Below are 15,390 nucleotides of genomic sequence, written 5' to 3'. Positions count from 1 at the left end.
ACGGCAGACTTTTTACGGGGTGGTTTGTCATTGCCTTCCCCAGTCATTTACACTTTCTCCCCAGCAAGCTGGGTACTCATTTTACTGACCTCGGAAGGATGGAAGGCTGAGTCAACCTTGAGCTGGCTACCTGAACCCAGCTTCCTCTGGGATCGAACTCAGGTCATGAGCAGAGCTTGGACTGCAATAACGCAGCTTACCACCCTGCACCACAGGGCTTCATTATTAATTAAATGGAAATGTAAAAATGTTAGTAATACTGATGCCAGCATGACAGTCACACTAGATGTGACAACTAGGGATGGGCATGAACTGGTTGATGAACTGAAATTTGGCCCGAACATGAGCTGGTTCAGAGTTCGCCTTCACTGAACATTTCCCACTCTTGTGGCCAGTTCAGTTTGGCTGTTTGGGACCAGCCATTTAAGCCTAACAGCTGACTGGCAGGCCCACTGAGCTGTTAGGTTTAAATGGCTGCAAGCCATTAAACCCCTTGGCTTCATTCCCTCCTCAAGGCAGAGGTCAGCAAAACTGACAGGTTCTATGGCTGGCAGCCATTTATCTGTTCCCTCCTTTCTCCTGACCCCAGCAAACCGCAGGGAGAAAGGTGGAAAGGAAGTCCCTGCCCCCTTGCTCCCAGTGGTTGCTTACCATAGCTAGGAGAAAGGGGGAACTGAACTTGCTGGACCATCTCTGTTCGGGTGGGGTCCTTTTGGGTCAGTCTGATTTGGGGGCTTTTGGGAGGTCTGTGCCCATTCCTAGTGATAACTGCTCCCTGTTTACTTTCTAGCAGCTGATGGAATGAGTGAACAGTATGCTGCCACTGGTCACAGCAGCATACAATACATGGCTGCAGCCAAGCAAAATTTACAATAAAATTTGATCCAGTTCCTTGGATAGGGACTCACACTGGAAGGATTTACAACAGACATTGCTAGGATTACAACATCCAACCAATAAAGTGGAGAAACAGATCAACATGGTCAGACTGCTACTGAGAAGCAGCCTATTACAATACAGGCACAAACAAGGTAACAACCAAACAGCACTGGTTGTCACCTACAGCTCTCAACTCAAACCATTCCAATGCATCACCATTGTTCTACAGCCAATCCTAAATAATATGACTTCTCTGTCAGAGGCCTTGAGTAACAGGACTTTGCTGGCTTACAGGCAGTCCACAAATCAAAAAAGAGCTTCTTACCAATAACAATTGCCTACCCCAAGAGGCACAAAACTAGGGACCAGACTCTGCAATGAATGAAGATGCCAACTTTGTTCCCATACATACTCAGGAAATGTTACTGCAGGGCCTAATAATATCAGTTAAACCATTCTGAGCTCATCCAATTAATCTTCAATGGGATATATGTCATCATGTACCCTTCTGTTCAATGTATAGCAAAAAACAAGTCAATCTCAACAACAAAAGAATAAATGAACACAAATCAAATATTAAAAACCAACTGGAGAACATTTCAGTCTTCCAGGACAAGTTTAGCGATAAATCTGCTTAGTATCTGTGGTCCCAATTTATGGATTTAGCTATCTGCAGTATATAGATGGTGGTGACTATTATGGTGCTTCCTGAACTATTAACAGTGCTGCTTACTCTCCGGTACAGCTACCATTTACTTATTACAAATGCAGAAAGACTGGATTTGCTTAAGGTAATTCTTTACATTTTGAGCTGAAGTCAGATATGAACCCTACCTGTGGAGATAAAGTGGGTTCAAACTCCTCTCAAACTACACAATGAGCTGAAATCCACTCATTATTAAGTGGGAATCTTGATCACTGGACTAGAGTCAAAAGGATACGACTATGGCATTTACTGTCAGTGACAGTCTGGGTGGCAGTCAGGCCAAATGACACTTCTTTAAAAAGATAAAGGCAAGAATTGGACCTAATCTACTTTGACTAACAGGTTACCTTACAAGGCAGTGTCCTGGGCTCCTAAAACACCCCACAGAAAGCAAAAGAATCTTTCCCAGGATTACAGCTGTGCCTCAGCTTGGAAAAGACACACAGACTGCATAAATCACAGCAAGACGCAAGAAGGATTGAAGCGCCCTGTGGATCTTAACTATGAAGATCATTGAAATAGTATCAGAGCACAAGAAAATGCTTTGCTGGATGAGACTTTTTGCCAGGGGTGGCCAAACTGTGGTTTAGGAGCCATATGTGGCTCTTTCACACATATTGTGTGGTTCTTAAAGCTCCCACTACCCTGTCAGCCAGCTTAGAGAAGGCATTTGTCTCTTTAACAGCACAATCCAGAGGGGGGGGGTGATGGAAAGTCTTTTGGAAGCAGACGAGCCGCTACGTGGGAGAAGGAAGGGTTTGCACCGACGTACGACCGGCGCCACCACAGTGGAGGGGAGTTACGTAGGTGGGGGGCCGCCCAAGCGCCGCTCTGCCCAAGGGTAGCAGCACCTGAGGGCTGCGTCTGAGCATGGGCGGAAGTGAGGTGGAGCACGGCGTTCAGGCAGAGGAGGGGGTGGAGTTGGGGGCGCGGCCAGGCTTAGGCGACTTCCTGAGCTGTTTGGTCTATGACACGCCCCCCGAGAGGCGCAACGTTACGCCGGCAAAAATAGCGGCGTGTTCCATAGCCACTTGTTGAAACCAAAAACAAAGATCTCCGCCACTGCGGAAGCTCGCAAACCCCTTAGGGAGCGGCGTGATTGCCTCATCAATCCCCTCCCCAGTGCCCAATCGCCCCCCCCCCCGGAAATATTTCCACTCTGCCTCGCACAAGTCAGTTGTTAGGGTCAGGTTTGCGTGGCAGGAGTGAGGGACAGACAGGCACGTTGGTGACGAGTTTTGCACCGTGTGGTTGCTTTGACAGTATCTTTGACTTGTGAGGGGGAGAGAGTGATCTCTCCCCTGGGGCTAACTGCTCTTGTTTCCAGGTCTCCACAGGTTCCGGGCCCCTGGAGGCTCTGCATGCGAGGACTGTTGCCCATGGCTGGGTAAGTTCCACTGCCCCCCCCCCCCCGTCCTCCTCCTCCCCTCACTCTCGACCGCTCGGTGTGCGAGCGTCTCTGGCACTTGAACCCAGCAGTGGGTTCCAGCAGGGGGCATTTGCTGAGCCCACTCCCCTGTGCTGCTGCCTGCTCCCTTCCCTTGGTCTGCCCTCTGCCGCATTCCCAACCCCTGGAAGGGCACGGGGTGTGTGTGTGTGGCAGCTGCCCCAATGCGGGGAGGTGAGTCAGAGACTGTCCCTTTAAGAGAGCACCAGGCTGAAATGCAGCCTGCTCTTCCAGCTGCCACCCCTGCAGGTGCTCTTGATCTCTGTCCGTTTTGCAGGTGGGACTCCAACACAGTAGCTTTCGCGTGTGTTGCTCAACCCCCCCCCCCACTCCCTCAGCTGTGTCTGCCTGCCACTTGGAATGAAGCCCCGCCCACAGTGAGATTGCCCAGCATGCTCCAGAGAGACTCTTTTCTGTTCCAGAAAAATAAAGTCTGAGCTGTGCCCTCTGTTGTCTCTCTTGCTTGGCATCTGCTGCATGTTCCTGGGGCAACCCCCCCTCTGTCAGTGGCCTCTCCGAGGGAATGCCTGGGAGGGTGGGCAAACTTGGTTCTAATAATCAGATTCAGCACCACAACAAGGCTGTAAAGCATTATGCCACAAGGGAGGCCAGTTGATGGAATAGTTGGTGGAACAGGACGCCCACTGCCTCAACCAAAAGCTCGGTGGAACAGCTCCGTCTTAGCTATCTGCCGTTGTTTTAAGTTATTTTCTTTCCACGTCTTCCTTCCTTCCTGTCTTGCAGCTCTCAAACATCTGGTGTTCATGTCTTGCAGTTCTCAAACATCTGACATTTATTCTATGTGGCTCTCATCTTAAGCAAGTTTGGCCACCCTTGCTGTAAGCCAATCAAAGCCAGAATTCTGTTCTCACAGTGGATGGACCAGACATTTCTGGGGTGCTTAATGAATATACATGAAGTATCCTGCAGTCACTTCAATTCCTAGTCAAAGCAGGGGATTTGTCTCCAGACCATTACTTTTCCTGTAGATAGAATCAGGGCTTACTTTTTGAGCAGGAATGCACAGGAGCACAATTCTGGCTGGCTTGACATCAGGGGGTGTGGCCTAATATGCAGATGAGTTCCTGTTGGGCTTTTGTGTGAAATAATGGATATGTCAGGGGGTGTGGTGTAGCCGAAAAGGCAAATGAGTTCCTGCTGGGCTTTATCTACAAAAAAAGCCCTGAAAACAGTTATTCCATTTGTCCCAGGTATCTGATAAACAGAAGTGCACTGATGCTAAATACAGAAGTTCCATTTTGTTATGACGACACAGTGGAGGACCTACCAGATTTATCTGGTTCCCTTTAAAAGCCACACCTGAGCCCATATATCAACTGAAACTCCACAATGTCACTTCTTCGTAAATCATTTTTTCAAGAGGTACTTTTGTCCTTTAGGCCACAGCATTAACCTAGATGCCCCTCACTTTGTACAATAGCTTGCCAAAGGAGGTACACAGACCACCTGTTCTGGCAACCTTAAAACAAAAAATAAAGTAGTGTAAGAGTGTATTGTACCTGTAAGCTTTTTGAAATGGAAAGCTTTTAGGCTAGACACTAGGTCAGTGGTTTGTTTTCCTGAATAAATGAAGTGGGGTTCGGTGAACTTTTGAAGCAGAGGCTATTTTTGTGCATCTGTTTTTAAAAACATAAGACTAAAGAAGTATTTTGTTATGGTTAGATTCTAGGTAATCTTGTTCTGACATGGGACTTTGCATTATAACATGAAGTTTTAACTGGCTTGACAGTTGTATAACTTGTCATCTCTGTCACAATAATTAGTGACCTTTTTCATATTGTTTTGTTGTAGATGTTTGAACATTGTTTGGTGCTTCATGCTGAGCGGAAGCAGAATTAAAATTCTTAATTTAATAAACATAAACCCATAAAAATTATCCTAGGCAGTTATTATCACATCTTGAAGTACTCCCTTCTGTTCTCCATATGCCTACTGCCAAGAAATGTCATACAATGGCTGACAGCAACAGTGTTCTGCAGGGAATCCTCTCTATATTTCTATACCATATCCTTTAATGTCTAACCATGTGATCCCCTGGCTGCAATGAATATCTTTTCTTCAAGAATAAAAGGACCAACTTCTAAAATATCCATAAAGAAAATCTCAACTTTTCTATTTCTATTGCTCCTTTATACCTACTTCTCACTGTACAACAGTGAACTAAAATTCATTCTGACTTAAGAGTTTTCACAAATACCTTGTAAAATGTAGCAGTAGAACTTAAAAAGGCCGGTAACAGAAATCCTCAAACTGAATTATTTTATTAATTTACTTCATTTATACCCCGCCTTTCTCACCAGTGAGTCCCAAAGCAGCTCACATTATTTTCCTTTTCTCTATTTTACCCTCACAACAACCCTGTGTGGTAGGTTAAGCTGAGAGAAAGTGACTGGTTCAAGGTCACCTAGCAAGTTTCCATAATGGGGAGGGGGATTTCAGCCTAATTCAGCACTCTAACTACTCTGTTATACAGCACTGGATCTCTTAACAGGTTAACGCCAATAAATTCATTTCTGGATTTTGCTAGGAGAAATGTCATTCATGCCCACCATGCAAGATTTGTGACTGGCCTGTCAGTTAAATGAAGAATGTTCACACATCAGGCTATATATTATCCAGTATCAGGATTCATACAACAAGACCATGAGAATATTTGTGGTAGGCTGTGTTTATTTTGAGACTAGAATTTTTATTTCCACATTCAGATTGGCTTCTGAACACAGAGGTCCAGCCCCTACCTAGTGGAATGAGCTCCTGCTGGAGATCCGGGCCCTGAGGGACTTATCCAGATTTCTCAGGGCCTGCAAGACGGAACTCTTCCACCAGGTTTTTAACTTATCCGGCGGGCAACCCTTGAAAGTCATCGCTTCCCCTAGCACCTTATCACCATGGTGCTTATGTTATGTTGACAGTTACCAGCCTACATGCTGTTGTGTGGTTTTGCCGCCAATGTCTGAACTATTATTTACTGTGTTGCCTCTGATTTGGTAGTACCTGTTTTTATGATGCTGTGGATTTTAATTAAAAAGCTTAACATTCTTAAGCTTCTAAAAAGGTAAGCAACAGTCTAAATGCTCATTTATGCACATGATCAATGAGGCCTGTTAGCAGTTTTAGTGACCTTCTTATAGCAGCCACAATGACAATATGAATCAAGCACCAGCAAACCAATAATTAGCACTCAATGCTACCTCAGGTGCAGATGGCACCATTCTGGATATAATTTTCATGGCCCCACAAAAAAGATACAGAAAGCTCTTACATATTCATTTTCCTTTCTTGTACTTTCCCCATTCTTTCACGGGAGTAAGTGTCTAGGCCAGAGGTGGCCAAACTGTGGCTCGGGAGCCACATGTGGTTCTTTCACACATATTGTGTGGCTCTCGAAGCCCCCACTGCTCCATCTGCTGGCTTGGAGATGGCATTCCTTGCTTTAAATCACTTCTCTCAGCCAAGCCAGCTGGCAACTTGGAGTATACATTTAAAAATTGGTTTCCTTCCCCTCCTCTTCCTCTCCATCTATTTTCCTTCCTTCCTTCCTTCCTTCCTTCCTTCCTTCCTTCCTTCCTTCCTTCCTTCCTTCCTTCCTTCCTTCCTTCCTTCCTTCCTTCCTTCCTTCCTGTCCTGGGGCTCCCAAACATCTGACATCTATGTCTTGTGGCTCTCAAACATCTAACGTTTATTCTATGCAACTCTTATGTTAAGCTAGTTTGATCTACGCCTTTCTGGGCACATTTTCATCCCATTATGGAGCAGGTAGTTATATAATAAGCATATCAGATAAGCATGTTTTCTGTAATGTTTTTTTTTTAAAAACCAAACAAACATTACCTGACTTTCCCTTTGGTATTTCTGAGAACAGTTGCAGCAAAATTTTGTGTGACACCAACCAGACTGATTCCATCCACATCTACAATTTGGTCATTTACCTGGATCCTTTCAGGGAACATAAAAACAAAAGAACAGAACAACATCTGAGTAATGAATATTCGGCAAAACATAACAAGTAAACTATATATATATATATATATATATACATATAAAGCCACTTCAAAATAACTAAGTCAATAGCACACAACTGATATCTTGTGGTTGAATTAAAGAAGAAGAAGAAGATATTGGATTTATATCCCGCCCTCCACTCCGAAGAGTCTCAGAGCGGCTCACAATCTCCTTTATCTTCCTCCCCCACAACAGACACCCTGTGAGGTGGGTGGGGCTGGAGAGGGCTCTCACAGCAGCTGCCCTTTCAAGGACAACCTCTGCCAGAGCTATGGCTGACCCAAGGCCATGCCAGCAGATGCAAGTGGAGGAGTGGGGAATCAAACCAGTTTCTCCCAGATAAGAGTCTGCACTCTTAGCCACTACACCAAACTGGCTCTCCAGAAAGAATAATTTACTGTTACCATTTCAAAGTTAAGAAGCAAGAGGACATCTTGCATCGTTTCAGGAAAAGAAAATTACCATCTGAACTAAATACAGTTATTCTTAAACCAATTATTCATATTGATGGAGGAGAAATAAATAGAATAAATGACCTGTGATTCAACATCAGGCACAGTGGCAGTCCTGTAAATATGTCTGTATAACCTTGAAACTCTGAATGTGAATTTTGCTTTGCTGTTGTTCAGGCAACATCCAGGCAACAGGCGATACAAGAGAGAGAAGCCAGGTCATTAAAGTCAGAGCTCAGCTTCTTGAGTTTTGTCAGGAATTGCTCACATGTTTTCCCTTTTTCACAGGAGTATAAATGAAAACCAGAATTCTGAATGCACTTGATACTGCCTTTGATACCAGTACCTGCGCTGGTACAACAATCCCATTGGCATGTGGGAACACTTTCAAACAAGGCTAAAAATGAACCTTCTTCCTATTTCTATAATAAGATTCCACATAGGCTGCATTCAGATGTCACTTGGGAAAAATTCTGCCAGAACAGATTAGTGGTTTATCTAGTGGTTTTACATAGAGGTTTTCCAGTTGTCCTGGGGACCAACAAACAAGGCATGGATGCCAAGGCCTTTCTCTGATGCTGCCCTCCTAGCACTGGCATTCAGTGTTTTGCTGCCTCTGTATAAGGAGGGTCCTTTTAGTCACTATGGCTGGTAGCCATTGATTGACATATTATCCATGAAATCTGTCTGCTTTCAAAGCCATCTGTGTTAGAGGTCATCAGTACATCCACTGACAGTGAATTCCACAGTTTAATTTTCTCATTTAGTGAAGTATTTTACATGTTACTGAGGTCTGTGCATAATTTTCAATGTAGTCATATATTCTGTTCTTGTTTTATAATGCAAGGATAATGTAACAGACATATTAACAACACACAAACATATCCCCTAAGGCACTCTATTCACATACTGCTTTCCTCCTTCACTTGTGCACAGAGCACCTATTAGAGACTTCTAGGTTATTAAGAAAACCATAATTGGCCATGACATCTAAACTGGGCAAAAGCAAAAGCTGTTTTTTTTTTCATCCCAATAAAACAGGAATATATACTATAGTTTGATCCTAATTTAGAATTCTGTTTGTAGCAAACTCCTCCCCCCCAAATGTAGTTTGTCTGTCTGTCTGATTTGGACGTCATGAAAAAACTGTGGTGATGAAATCAGGAAAGTCTTCAGTCTGCATCCCATGCTGGGAGGGTGGGTGAAAGAGGGACTGGGCAAAAGCACAAACTGTTGTTTTTTCATCCCAATAAAATAGAAATATAAACTATAGTTTGATCCTAATTTAGAATTCTGTTTGTAGCAAGAAAACCCCCCAAATTTAGTTTGTCTGTCTGTCTGATTTGGACGTCATGAAAAACTGTGGTGATGAAATCAGGAAAGTCTTCAGTCTGTATCCCATGCTGGGACAGTGGGTGAAAGAGGGACGGTGCAAGACTGAAGACTTCAGAGGTTCATTCTATATAACAGATAAGCCTAGGTTTGTTCATTTAAGCAGCTGTATATTCTGCTCTTATTTTCTTATGCATTGTTAATGCCAGACACTGCTTAGAAGGCTTAGAATCAAAATAAAATTGAGTTCCTATTATGTGGGTGGTGACTACGATGCAGAGAGTTATAAACAAAGATGAGAATAGGACAAAGCAATCAGGATCCTGTCTGGATTTTTATTTTCACAATAGCTATGCAAAAGAACCACATATTCCGCATGAAATTACCCATTCACTCAGGTCACTGTAAGACCACCAGCTTAGGTAAGACAAAGGCTTTTCAGTAGTCCTGCCTAGACTATTCAACTCCATTAAGACAGAGTTTGGCTTGGCTTCTGTACTGTCAGACAATGTTAAGTCACTGCTATTATAGATTAATTATTTAGTTACATTCCTAGCAAATTTAGTGTTTATTATTGCTTTACCTTTAAGTTTCTTTCCGATGCTAACATTTGTGCTTGATTTGGTCTTATTTTTTTTTTCATACTGTTGTTAGTATTGTGGATCATGAAAGAGTGAAAAATAAACATTTTGCAGTTAAAAAAATGAAGTATGAAAAATGATCTGCCTTTTCAACAACTCTTGAAGCTGTTGCAGCAAAATTCTGACAAAGTCCAGCATAAACTGCTTTTTTCATACAGCTCTTTAAAGTTCTGAAGAGACACCCAATCAAATTAATCACTGCAGACAGCAAACTTGAGTGTTCCAAACAGAAAACAACATTATGTGAGCTAAAAAAGGGACTGGAACATTGGTTACTCACTGTGAAGGTTCCTTATGTCTGGAAGTTGATGGCATCATTTTGAATATTAGGTTTGATCTTCCCTGTTCTGTTGCAGATACGAAGTCAGTTGCAATAACCCCATCCTCAGTTCTTGTCCTTTCTCCGTGTTGAAAGCAAGAAAAATAGCACCAGATGGAGGAGAGAAAAGGATGGGTGTTCTACACTGGGAGGTGACAGTTATTGCAACCAACTTCCTGCCTCCGTAAAAATAGGGGAGAGTTCAACACAATATTCAAAAAAAAATAATTAGTTTCCAACAAGAATTTCCAAACATACATTACTGGGGACTATGAACAGGTTTCAGGGTGACAAAGGTACCCACAGAGCACATCAACATTTCATGTTCAAAATCATATCTATTTGCATGTGCGTTTATGTATATGCTGAACATATAGATTCTGTAGCCCTGGGACATATTGCTATGGAAACCAACATCCAGGGAAATACTATTTTAAATATCTTGATTCTGAACATGAAAGGTTGGTGTACTCTTTGAGTAACATGTGTGTATGCAGTACACGTTACATTTTTATACAAAATAACTGATTTCACTCAGCAGCCTGCCATATCAGTTTGTATCTGAAAGACCGCCATTTAGAGGAGGGCAAGGAGCTGTTCCATTGGCAACTGAGGATAGGACCTGAAGCAATAGGCTCAAATTACAAACAGAAAAGTACCTGCTGGATATTAGGGGAAAAAATTACCATCAGAGTAGTTCAGAGGTGGAACCAGCTGCCTAGGAAGGTGGTGAGCTCCCCTTCATTGGCAGTCTTCAAAACGCGTCTGGATGATTATTTCACTATATATTGCAATAAAATAATAGATATAAAGCGCACAACTTTATCATCCTGAAAACACCCCCTTCCCCCTGGTCTGTGGAAAAATTGTCTTCCACGAAACCAGTCCCTGGTGTCAAAAAGGTTGGGGATCACTGCTTTACAGTACTGGCAACTGAGCCAATATGATCCATGTACCATCCATTTTGATAAACATAAAAATTGTACAGCCACTAAATTGCACAATTGCAATACTGACATTATTACTTTTACTTGTTTTAAGAACTGCATGTCTATTTAACATGCTTTATTTTAGTAACACAAAAATCACTGGCTTGAGCCTTCTAATATATTCAGTTATTTTTATCACTGCCATGTTGTGCCTTATTCTCTTATCAACTGCCTCCAGCACCCTATTATCTGGATAATGTGCGTTCATCTGTAAGAACGCTAACCTGGGCACAAGTTTCCCTTATGGCTGTAAGCAGCTGTGCTTGCAAGCTTATTCACATCTATTCATAGGATCACTTTCCTTGTAGCTATCAAATATCTACTCCAGCTGGAGGGATCAGCTGGAAGTCACATTCTGATCTACTGGGAAAATTTTGCTCTGTATCCAGCAACATGGGGGGAGATCAGGAAACAATTCCAAGATGATTGTGGGGATCAGCTAGAAGGTGGGTTCTTTTGATCACTCACCCAGGAAACTTTGCTATGTCCCAGACTTGGAGAGATGCAGCTAGGGGTGTGTGTATGATAATAAACTAAGATTATTTTTCCCCTTCTCTTCTCTCCAGCTTCCTTTTCTTTCTCCTTTCCCTCTTACCATTAAAAGATGATTCCTGATGTCCAGCATCAGTGATTAGCATTTTTTTTGGGGGGGGGGAGTTCAGATACCCCAGTTGATCCCCCATCCGCTTCTAATTACCCTTGAAACTTTCCTGTGTTCAAACACAATGAAGCTAGAATACAGAGAAATGCTGGGAGATCAGAATCCCCAATCAGCAATAAAATGGGTTATGACCCATGGACAATGTTAAACTTGTTTGGCAGCTCTTCAAGTTGCTTGATAAAAACCAAATATCCTTGGTTTGATTGTGACTGTCCAAAAGTGTATGTTCAGCTGACAAAGAAATTCACTGTGAAATATGCTACATCCCTTAAAAGTGACTGCAATTGCATTCCCTCATCTGTATCCACCATCCCCATTCTGGGACAAAGAACTTATCTTTATTTTTCATTTTAATCTCCAGTGTACCCAGTTATATGGCTGCTATAACATGGAAGATTATCATGTTCAACACAATTTGCACATTTTATAAATACAGTGTTCCAAGTCATGCATGTTACAGATATCATCAGAAACAAGACTTAGACACTTAAAAAAAAAGAGGCATGAACTTTCAAAGCCTAAATTTGCATACATAAACAACTTTGCTGGTGCAAACTGCACTTTAAAGGAATAGTGAGTTAATCAGTTGGTCAGAATTAGTGCTGTGAGCTAACAAGTGGAGATACTACAGAAGCTCCTGATTTACAATATTTGTGGATATATGAGTAAGCCCATTGTTGAGTAGTTTTATCTAACATTTTGAAATTCAGTTCTGCAATATGCAAACGTGTTTCAAAAGGCTATTCAACTAAGACAGATGGATCTATTCATAAGCTATGCAGACAAAGGTCCACATTAGCAAAATTCCTTGTCAGTATAAGGAATTCTTTCCTACCACTTTTTTGTGCAGAATCTGGTACACAAAACCACCAAGGAAGTTTTCTGCATCCAAATGCTCAATGTCCAAAGTCATCAGTTATAATCCTTCAGAAACTTCTCACGAGCAAGCCATGCAGAAATGCACAACAGCTGCAAATTGCACTGCATTTTATGCAATTTATTTTCAATGGAACTTTTATAGCAGAACTTCCCAGTGAATAGTGCCCATCATCTGTACCAAATTAATAATTATTAACAAAAGAATAATAATGTTCTTTAAACTGATTTCTGAAAAGTCATAACACATTCATAAGAGGAATCTGAGTACAAAGAACAATCACGGAAAACATATTAATTTAGAATTAAATCTCTAAGAGTTATTTTCTATTCTCCTTGCCAATGCCTCCCCTCCCGTTTCTGACTCATTTTTTTGGAAATATGGTTTGGCATAGCCTCTGTATAACATGTTCTTTTTTATCAGCTCCAAATAAGGGTGATATTTTCATACCTAAGTATGCCGAGGCAGCTCAAATCTAATTATGTCACTTCTGTTTGAGGGAGGAAAAACATTTTAAGAGTGTCACAGCTTTAAAAAGAAAAATTCTGGTATTTTATCTTTAGTTGAATGAATGCATTTACTAATTCTGCAGTGCTTGCAGATATGGAATAGCTTTTACTGAGGATTGGACTAATTAAATTCAACAGCAATACTTGAGATAGAAGTTAACAGCACTAAGTCTTTAACACAAGAAATCAAATTTCAAGTTGTAAAATATTAGTCTGCAGGTGGTACAATGTATTTCCTTTATTACAACCACAAAAACTAACGAACATAATAGGGATTGTGTTGATAACATATATTCTGCTCTGTAAAAGAAGAATGCCCTGACCCAGGCTACCCAATCTCATCAGAATGGCCTTCAACTAAAGAACAGAGCTGCTTAACATCATGGTATGGAACTTAGCACCAAAACTGTTTTTAAAATCTGTTCAATATTTAAAGTGTAATTGTTAATTTTAATTGATCTTACAATAATTGTTTTTATTGCTTTATGGTTTTATTGTGGATATTTAATGATGTTGTTAGCCGCCCTGAGCCTGCTTCGGGGGGAGGGCGGGATATAAATGCGAAAAATAAATAAATAAATCTTGCTTGAAAACCTGACAGGGTCACCATAGGTCAGCTGTGACTAGACAGAAAAAAAGAGAGAAAATTACACATTCGACATGATTCGATCTACCACAAGAACAATATCCATATACACAAAGAATCCTGGTATAGCTTAGAAAAGTCCACTTTTCTTCAGGCACCTGTCCTACAGATACACCTAAGTGCATGTATAAGGACTATGAGTGGGCATTGAGTGGAAAAGTTGAGGCTTGCAAAGAAGTACAGGAGAATAAATAACTGGGAATTTTCTGCATCCAGTAGCTTCTTCTTTCTTTTTTTTTTTAACCTAGTCTTGAAACCCTGGCAGTCCAAAAAAACTGACCTGCTGTGATTCAGAGTTGGATGAGTATGAAGTTTGCCCCAAAGTCTGAGTCATAAGATGTACTGCACAAGACAAGACTGGAGGAGAGGTGTTTAACAAGATAGGAGGTGTTTTGCCGGGCTTAAAGAAGCGATCCTTGGGTCTTGATAATGATAGAAAATCCATGCATTTATATGCTATTAGCCTGAAATCCATGATTCACTATGGCATTTAACTACCGTTAAAAAAAATGTTTGTTTTCGATAAAAAGGGTGTTTTGTTTTTGGAAGATTTATAAACTCAATCACTATGCCGATTGTTATAAAAAAAACATGTTCTGGTTTAGAGCTGATTTCCCCTTTAGGACTGCACAACAACCCTGTGAGATAGGTTAGGCTGAAAGCATGTGAGTGGTCTGAAATCACAGTGTGGACCAAAGCAGGATGGAAGCAACCTCAGCAGGGTATAATGACAGAGTCTAGCCTGCAAAGCAGCCATTTTCTCCAGGGGAGCTGATCTCTGCCATCCGGAGAGCAGTTGTAAATCAGGCCCCCTTATCAACATCTGATCAAGTAAAATTTCCCAACTTGGAGTTAGCAACCCTATCGCCTTCCCAGCCAACCATCAACCAGCCAACCATGGAAGGAATGCACTCCCCAACTTTTGGGTTTCTAGGTCCAAGGGTTTGGGCTGGGTGTTGATGAGTCAGTTAGGATACCTGTTCAACTGTCTGTTAACTGATTTTTACTTCAGAACATAGAGATCCACATCTGACCAATCAGAGAAAGGTGTGTGCAAGCCGGAAGCAGCCCGCCAGCCACACCACACAGCTTTACCTCTATGCTGTTATGTTGCTTCCTATGAATTAAAACCTCCTATCACTAATAGCCTTCCCCAGGTTTTGCAAACTCCACCCACTTAATTTTCTCTCTCCACTCAGTGCAAGTCATTTATGCTCCAGAATCAGATTATTGCTAATTTGTATTGAGCCAAAAAGGAGGGCTGGACAAGGTTATGGGAAGCATACACAGACCTTTAATTCATCCTTGCATGGCCCACATATCTACATGTGCTTGTGAGTAGATTGGGAAAAGAGGAAAAACTGGGATCTATTTAGCCATACTAGGATTTTCTGTGCATGGGTATCCTATTTGCAGTGGATTGTATCATGCATTTTTAGAATTCCCTTTGACTGCCTTTTATTATGCATCATTTGACTGGAAATGGGAAACAAACCAAAGTCACAACTGGATTTTCTTGCTTGCCGTACCATAAGCTGGTTCTGTTCCCCACTGGAGAGGCATGCTGAGCAGCCTTACAATTCAGTTCACCCATCAAGATCTATAGATAGATCAAGGCAGATGATGCTTGAGATTCTATTACTCACACACTGATGAAATATTAGAATAGTCTGGGAGCTTTTTCAAAATACAGAAAGCAGAACTTTTGTATCCACTGTATTATTAAAACCCTGGAAACGGTCAGTGATTTTAAAACACTGTATATTTAAAATGTATATTTCGCACATGTACTCAGCAAATGATGAATCACTAACAACTGTAAAATTAAATACCATCTCTCCTCCATCCTTTCTTCTTTAAAATATTGCCAAAAGGAGATATTATCTTTTGCAATGGAACCTGGTAGTTT

At 41.6% G+C, this 15,390-nt stretch overlaps 1 protein-coding gene across 10 annotated transcripts in view; it reads right to left on the bottom strand.

The window, feature by feature from the left end:
* Positions 1 to 15,390, bottom strand: part of PPP1R9A (protein phosphatase 1 regulatory subunit 9A) — a 217,348-nt gene that overhangs the window by 57,060 nt on the left and 144,898 nt on the right. For all 10 annotated transcript variants that reach the window (XM_060248520.1, XM_060248521.1, XM_060248524.1 and 7 more), the window contains exon 5: positions 6,885 to 6,989. In XM_060248520.1, coding sequence (XP_060104503.1) covers positions 6,885 to 6,989 — 105 coding nt within the window. The remainder of the gene's footprint in view (positions 1 to 6,884; positions 6,990 to 15,390) is intronic.

This window comes from Heteronotia binoei, chromosome 10 (genome assembly GCF_032191835.1).
Source record: "Heteronotia binoei isolate CCM8104 ecotype False Entrance Well chromosome 10, APGP_CSIRO_Hbin_v1, whole genome shotgun sequence".
Lineage (NCBI taxonomy): Eukaryota > Metazoa > Chordata > Lepidosauria > Squamata > Gekkonidae > Heteronotia > Heteronotia binoei.
Note: the sequence above shows the minus strand (reverse complement) of the source record. Positions and strands in the feature narration are given on the sequence as shown.